The 8,037-nt window shown below is 37.9% G+C and overlaps 1 protein-coding gene across 1 annotated transcript; it reads left to right on the top strand.

Moving 5' to 3' along the window:
• Positions 1-4,551: 4,551 nt before the first annotated feature.
• LOC112613949 (olfactory receptor 6P1) lies at positions 4,552-5,516 on the top strand. The gene is given in 2 exon segments (XM_025369891.1): positions 4,552-4,591; positions 4,594-5,516. Coding segments are annotated over 2 exon segments (963 nt in total).
• Positions 5,517-8,037: the final 2,521 nt, after the last annotated feature.

The following is an 8,037-nucleotide window of genomic DNA, read 5'->3' as shown; positions in this document are numbered from 1 at the left end:
AGTAATGGAAAACAGGAGTAAAGGGGAGGGTAATGTTGAAGGGGAGCATTCAAAGGCAAATAAAAGATAAATTGTACAACAGCATCAATATCATCTAGTCCTGAGAAGACCAACCCATAAAGAGCTGTTCTTGGTTCTGAGGGAAAATGCAATGGGAGAAATCTTCAAGGTGTGCCTCATTAATTATTACTTGGAATCTAAGTTGCCAAATGAGAAGGGTATGTTTAAAGAGATCATCACTGTGTAACTGCTAACATTGCAGGCTAAGCTGTACTCTGCTGCCCTGATGGTAGAATCCTCCCTTGGTATAAAAATTGTGCAGCACTAATAGAGGAGGAAGGGCTCCCAGACTGATGATGGAGAAGACACACCTAGAAGTTAAAGCAAGTAAGAAACAAACAAACAAACAAAAAGAACAAATACAAGAAGAGTTCAGAGGGCACAGTGCCATGATATACTCAGAGCTACAGAAGGGATCTGAGTACTATGATTCAAAAGTAGTCTATCGAGGAGAGCGTCTTTAAAAAGGGAGAGCAGACTGAAAGCTGGAAAAGAATAAAATAACAGACCATTTCTGGTGGACAATAGGGGCTGAAGTTGCCTTGGTTGGAGAAGAAAGTTCTTGGCAGTAGCAGGCCAGGTGAAATAGCAAAAAGGGTTCAGTTTTCAACAACTGAGCTTGAAACTCATGAAGATGATAACATAATATTACTGAGGAGTGGGCAAGAGGTAGGAGTATGGGCACCTCTGGGCACAAGGGGACCAACTTGCAGACTTTGAATCAGCAGACAATCTAAGCCACAGTAGCTACAGAGCAAGATTGGCTTCCAACAAACTTGTGAACAGTCAGTAAATTTCTAAGACTGCTTCCCATCCTTCACTCCATTTTCCAACAACTTCTCTCCCACATCTCTCAGGACTGACTCTGGTAAGTTGGAATTTCAACCAATTTTATGCAATGCAATAACTGGAAAAGAACCCTAGTTTTCCTTTAGTTCAATTATCTATATTTTCAAGATATATTATGAATCTGAATGATATAAATTCAAGACTGTACAAATCAAGACTGAAACTCACTCTGGTAATATTTATTGAGTGTCTACTATGTTTTGTTACTGCTCTGTTACACTGATAATAGAGGGGTGAGGACAAGTCCCTCTTCAGATGTTCTGTCATTGTTCAGTCTGCCTTAGCATCTCAATTCCCTTACCTTGTCTCTTGAGAGTTTCCAGCCATCATTTTCAAGTTTTTCCCATCCTCTGTTATTACCTACTCCTGAGGCATGTTGGGCTTCTTTCCTACCCTGTCCCTAACCTTACCACACATGCTTTCTCTTTAAATTCTCACTCAGAAATGTATCTGATGCATTAAAGTCACTGCTTCCAAACTGGACTTTTTGGACACTTGAGGGTACAAAAATAAAAATAAAAATCTCCCAGTGTCCAGGCAGGAATAGTTCCAACGGACTGATTCTCTCATCTTCAACTCCCTTAAGAGCTCTTAAAATTGATCTGCTAGATAAAGTGTCCTTTCCCACTTCTCTTTTCATTTTTTTTAAACAAGGAAAGGCATAGCAAAATCTTGCCATATGGAAGTGTCCAAGAGCGTAAGTTAGTGTCAATGCCAAAGTCAGTGTCAAGAAAGTAAAGGGCTAATAACTGGGTATCAGATTCTTTTGCAGGTCAGTGGTTAACAACCTTTTGCATTCAATGCAGTTGAAATAGAAGTTAATCAAGTTGTCAGCTAATAGATGAATGAAAATAATTTTGATGATATGTTACTGAATATTTTCTGGCACACAACTAATAAAAAGTTTAAATAATCTAGTGTTATGTCGATAACAAAACTAACTTCCATTCATGGAGCTATGGTACATCAATATCACTTATATGTGAATTAGTTTTCTTAGGGTTTACACCTCCAAAATGAAAATTCAGAATAGAATTGATGCTAAAATCTTTCTCATTGTGGTAATAAGTCTTACAATGCACGCAAACATTGGACAAAAGCATAATATACATTATTATGAGATAGTTTTCCAGTAAATTAAAAAATTTTTGTCCAATATATTTTTTAATGTTTTATTTATATGTATATTGCTTTAGGTAAATGTATTCTAATTATATAACAGCTAGAGAAAATCTTTTATAAATCACTCATAGTCTTTTTTTTTTTTTAATTTCCAACTTTTATTTTAAGTTCAGGGGTACATGTACAGAATGTGTAGGCTTGTTACATAGGTAAACGTGTGCCATGGTGGTTTGCTGCACAGATCATCCCATAATCCAGGTATTAAGCCCAGCATCCACTAGCTATTCTTCCCGATACTCTCCCTCTTCCCACCCCCCCCAACCTCCAACAGGCCCCGGTGTATGTTGTTGTCCCACCTGCCCATGTGTCCATGTGTTCTCATAATTTAGCTCCCATTGATAAGTGAGAATATGCAGTATTTGGTTTTCTGTTCCTGTGTTAGTTTGCTAAGGATAATCCATCCATGTCCCTGCAAAGGATATGATCTTGTTCCTTTTTAAGGCTGCATAGTATTCCATGGTGTATGTGTACCACATTTTCTTTTTTATTATTATTATTATACTTAATGTTCTAGGGTACATGTGCACAACGTGCAGGTTTGTTACATATGTATACATGAAGCACTCATAGTCTTAAAAGTACAGGAACAAAAAACATGTAGGTAGATACAGAGAAATCAATAAAAGACTTGCAATTATAAATATATTACAATACCATGAATTGTGACTTTGGTGAAATAAACAATGTTAAATTTCCAGTTTTACAAAGATATGCTCATTTGTGTACTTCTTTAAACAAGTATAATGGATATCATTACCATAGCACTGATATTTAGATTTCATTGAATACATAAAGAAGTAATATAATAGTTTCATTTAAAAGTTCGATGATCATAATGCAGTAAAAAATTAGATTCCCTGTGGCCACATAAATGTCTGATAAAAAATAGATGTTGTGTCTGTAGTCCTAGCTACATAGGAGGCTGAAGTGAAAGGATTCCTTGAGCCCAGGAGTTGGAGTCCACCCTGAACAACACAGCAAGGACTCATCCTTACAAAAAAATTGATGTCAAGTTAAAACTATGCAAATTAGTATATCATTTTTTAAGTGTCTTAGAGGAAAATAATGTTTAAAGACAGGTACTTAAATCACACCAAAAATGAAAATGCTTAATGACATGTGACCCAATCCCAAGTCAGACTTGTAATTTTACCAGGGTCTCCCTGGAAATGTCAGGTCACTGGCAATGTTAATAGAAGACTGGAAAAGCACAGAAGAATGGTTGGGAAAATGACTTCCTCTTTCATTTTCCTGCCTCACCAGCTGCATCAGTTTCCTATGGCTGCTGTAACAAACTGCTACAAATGTAGTGGGTTATAACAACAGAGAGTTATTGTCTCACAGTTCTGGAGGCCAGAAATCCAAAATCAGTATCACTTGGCTCAATTCAGGGCATGGGCAGAGCCGCACTCCTTCTGGAGGCTCTTGAGAAACACTTCCTTACCTCTTTTAGCTTCTGATAGCTGTGGGCATTCATTCAAGATAAAGATCTTGTGGCCAAAGCATTGCAGTCTTCAAGGCCGGCATCCTTAAATCTCTCTCTGCTTTATCTACATTGCCTTCTCCTCTGTGCGTCTGTTTCAAATTTCACTCTGTCTCTGTCTTGTAAAGACCTTTTTGATTGTATTTAAGGCCCACCTAGAAAATCCAGGATAAGTCCCCGTCTCAAAGTCTTTAATTTAATCACATTTGCGAAATGTTTGCTATATGGTGTAACATTTACAGATTCCAGGAATTAAGACATGTACAACTTTTAGAAGGTTCATTTTTCAACCTATTATATCTCCTGGAAATGAGACTGTCTAATGCTAGCACCAAAAATGTGTTCAAATAGATATGTAAAGTGAATGGAAAAATAACTGTTCTCTAGAGCTTCATTATCTCCAGATAATTTCCTTTGCATTGAATTGTCTCTCCATTTGGAAATGAATATTTTTCAAACCGACTTCATACTGCCATGTTGTCTTGCATTAGAGTTCAAGCAATCTCCTTGAGTTATTATTTCCTCTTAGTATAATTTCCCTTGAGAAATAAGCTTGTAGGCTCCAGCTTGAGGTCACACCTTCTTTTATTCACTCATTCAACAGATATTGAGTAAAGGTGCTGTAGGCTTAGGAGTTTATGATTGTTTCTAAGGGATGTAAAGGAAGAGCATGTCCTGGACAAGAAAACAAGAATCAAAATGCCAAGGCAGTTCTGAAATCACTCAGAAAGTATTTATCAAATACCCACTGTAGTTAAGATTGCTAGGTAATTGAGTACCCAAGTCTGTTAACGTTTCCTATAAGGTGAGAGACAAAATAGTAAAGTGAAGAGGAAAAATGATACAATAATTAATATACCACTAAGCATCTTCAGTGGTTATAAACTGTGAGGGTATGTTGGCGGTTTGTTGCAGCTGTCTTTTAAACCTCTTGTTCTTCCTGTGATTTATTTTAGGCACTTAAGTGGACAGAGACCATGAGAAATTTGAGTGGAGGCCACGTTGAGGAGTTTGTCTTGGGGGATTCCCTACCGCTCCACCCCTCCAGCTGCTCCACTTTGTTCCTTTTTTTTTTTTTTTTTGTGCAATTTACCTTCTGACATTGTTGGAGAATGCACTCATTGTCTTCACAATATGGCTCACTCCAAGCCTTCATCGCCCCATGTACTTTTTCCTTGGCCATCTTTCTTTCCTGGAGCTTTGGTACATCAACGTCACCATTCCTCGGCTCTTGGCAGCCTTTCTTACCCAGGATAGTAGAGTCTCCTATGTAGGTTGCATGACCCAACTCTACTTCTTTATTGCCTTAGCCTGTACTGAATGTGTGCTGTTGGCAGTTATGGCCTATGACCGCTACCTGGCCATCTGTGGACCACTCCATTACCCTAGTCTCATGCCTTCCAGTCTGGCCACTCGCCTTGCTGCTGCCTCTTGGGGCAGTGGCTTCTTCAGCTCCATGATGAAGCTTCTTTTTATTTCCCAATTGTCCTACTGTGGACCCAACATTATCAACCACTTTTTCTGTGATATTTCACCACTACTCAACCTCACCTGCTCTGACAAGGAGCAAGCAGAGCTAGTAGACTTCCTTCTGGCCCTGGTGATGATTCTCCTCCCTCTATTGGCTGTGGTTTCATCATATGCTGCCATCATTGCAGCCATCCTAAGGGTCCCTACTTCCAGGGGACGCCGCAAAGCCTTTTCCACTTGTGCCACTCATCTGGCAGTGGTTGTTATCTATTACTCCTCCACTCTCTTCACCTATGCACGGCCCCGGGCCATGTACACCTTCAACCACAACAAGATTATCTCTGTGCTCTACACTGTCATTGTACCATCCCTCAACCCAGCCATCTACTGCCTGAGGAACAAGGAGGTGAAGGAGGCCTTCAGGAAGGCAGTGGTGGGCAGATGTCACTATCCTAAGGATGTTCCGGACTGATATACAACAGGTCTTGGGAGAGGCGAAAATAGCAGAATCTTAATAAGGCCTCCTCAAGGAATCAGAATGGGCTTAAAGGGAACATAAATATAATTTGCCAACATTTTCTCTAAATATTGTCTGGGACCTTCTGATACAAATGAAAGTTTATGAATCATTTATTTTTTACAGGGGTTTTCAAACTAAGGTTGGACTAGCTACATAAGAATCACCTGGGAATTTGTTAAAATAAAGATTCCCCCCCAAAAATATGTGGGGAGTGTTACTGAGTATGTTTGGAATGTTACCCTGCCATGAATAATTTTCAAAACTTCCTGGGATTCCTATTTCGTAGACAGTAAGGGAATTTACTGGTGGACAGCTCAATAAAAAAATTTGGTAGACTTCCACGTAATAATTTCAAAGATCCAGATTCTCAAATCCCACTTTCATAAGAAATTGCACAAGTATGTTATACCCCAAGACCTAATTTCATATCATCTTATCAACACCCTTTACCTCTACAAAACTCATATTCATTGAAAGTCAAAGCAGAGAGAGATGCAGTGCTGATATTTAGCCATATATTCATGACTCAATATGGCTAAATATCCTTTCCTTCTCCCTTCTTTGAGTCTCAGGGGAATATAAAGCTGGTTGACCTAACAAATATTGACCAAGTAGTAGGTAAAATGTTCTACAAAGCTTATATACAGATCTTCTCTTTCACTATGGCCAGCACCTGTTTTAACTAATTAGTGCCAGGGCCATACCAATTGTGAAATATTTTAAATTGTGTTCCTAGTCAAAGGACTGTAAGAACAGAAAATGCCTCCATAAGAAAGAAGATTGAAGAGCCATAGATAGGATGCAGATATCTCTATGGCAATTGGGATGTCTCAGGTTCATAGTCTGAATCATAGGTATTCTAGCAAGTTCCTTTGATTGTTGGAAAGTTACTTGAATTGCTCAGAGAAGTTTTTCTTATCTTGAATCTAGGCTCATTTACCCAAATTTCTGCATATTGAACAAAATTCAATGATTATTTAGATGTGGGATATGTGACACAAAATAAATATGCAATTGAACAAATTCCAATAAACACAGATTGTTGATCAGTGCACATTTGCCTATTCTGAGACAGATTTTGAGGGAGAAAAAGATATGTGTCCATCAAGGCAAACTCCTGTATCAACAATCATTTTAGATTTTCCAGTACTAAAAACAAAATAACAATAAAAGAGCTGATACTTAAAACAGTTTAAGTTGTTTTATTTTCATAAAATTTCTAAATAGCCTTAGAAACATCTCTGAACATAGCTCAATTTACATTACATTCTCCTCTCCTTCCATAGAATTATGAGAGACATGGAGTTCAGAATTCAGACCCTAGAACCAGCAAATTTCAATTTGATCCTGGCTTTACTAACAACAAGTTATGTGATCATAGGCAAGAAACTTTACATCTCTGCTCATAATTTCTCTTTGATAATAAAAATAATACCCTTTCCATCATATGGATTTGTTGCAAATATTAAATAAATAATGCATATGTGGGCAAAGGGTTAGCTTTGTTTTCTCTTTGTGGATAAATTTGATCTTGGATTAATTTCTAGTTCTGCTTCCCTAGAAACCTAATAAACATTACTACACAACATTACTTATGGCACAAATTATCTCTGATCAGCAAATGACCCCTGAACTGGGAGGATGATTAATGTGTTATAGATATCTAGTTGGAAATAATAGCTTCAGGCTACTTTTGTAACTTGGCATGTCTTTGGCAGGGAATTCTAGAAGCTATGGATGCCTATGAAATTGTTACAAGTGATATAGGCGCTTACAGAGCTTGAGGATTCCAAGTTAAGGTGAACTCTGTCCCCTTGATGAAAATCTTATGTCCTCCTACCTGAGGTATGACTTTAAATGACAGAGTCTATGCCTTCAACTGCTTTCAGTACTTCTTTCCTGTAAGAGAAACTCCTAAAACTGCCCTTCTGGAGTGTTGGATTTACTATCCCGTTTCCCTGAGTTAATTTTATGCCAGGTGAGGCCTTTGATAGTGTGTGGGTTTGTTTGCTGGAACCTAAGAAGACCTTCTGGCATGTAATACCGTTAATTCACAGTAAGCATTTAATAAATGCCAAGCTCCATCATTATTATCATTATATCATTACAAATATCATGATATGCTTCTAAAGGATATGCCTGTTCCATTAACGACGTATTAAACTCACTCTTACTCAGACTGAGATTGGCCAATTGGCTTTCTCTAAGGCACATGCAGAAAGGAAACTCCAAGCAACTTTGTAACTATGTGGAGTAGATAACAAGTTGATCAGAAAGTTTAGCCTTCCCAATTGTACAATCTAATATTGTGCCAAGATGTCATCAGATTGAGTCAGTGAAGTTCTTCCTTTAAAAAATGATTAAAACATGCTATTTCTATGACTCTCGTCATGTCATAGTCATATTTTTTCCCATTGGGAGATCACAGTGCTTTTGATTTGTTCTTCTACTGTGAGAGATTCCCATGGTGTTG

The sequence above is a fragment of the Theropithecus gelada genome, chromosome 1, assembly GCF_003255815.1.
Source record: "Theropithecus gelada isolate Dixy chromosome 1, Tgel_1.0, whole genome shotgun sequence".
Lineage (NCBI taxonomy): Eukaryota > Metazoa > Chordata > Mammalia > Primates > Cercopithecidae > Theropithecus > Theropithecus gelada.
Note: the sequence above shows the minus strand (reverse complement) of the source record. Positions and strands in the feature narration are given on the sequence as shown.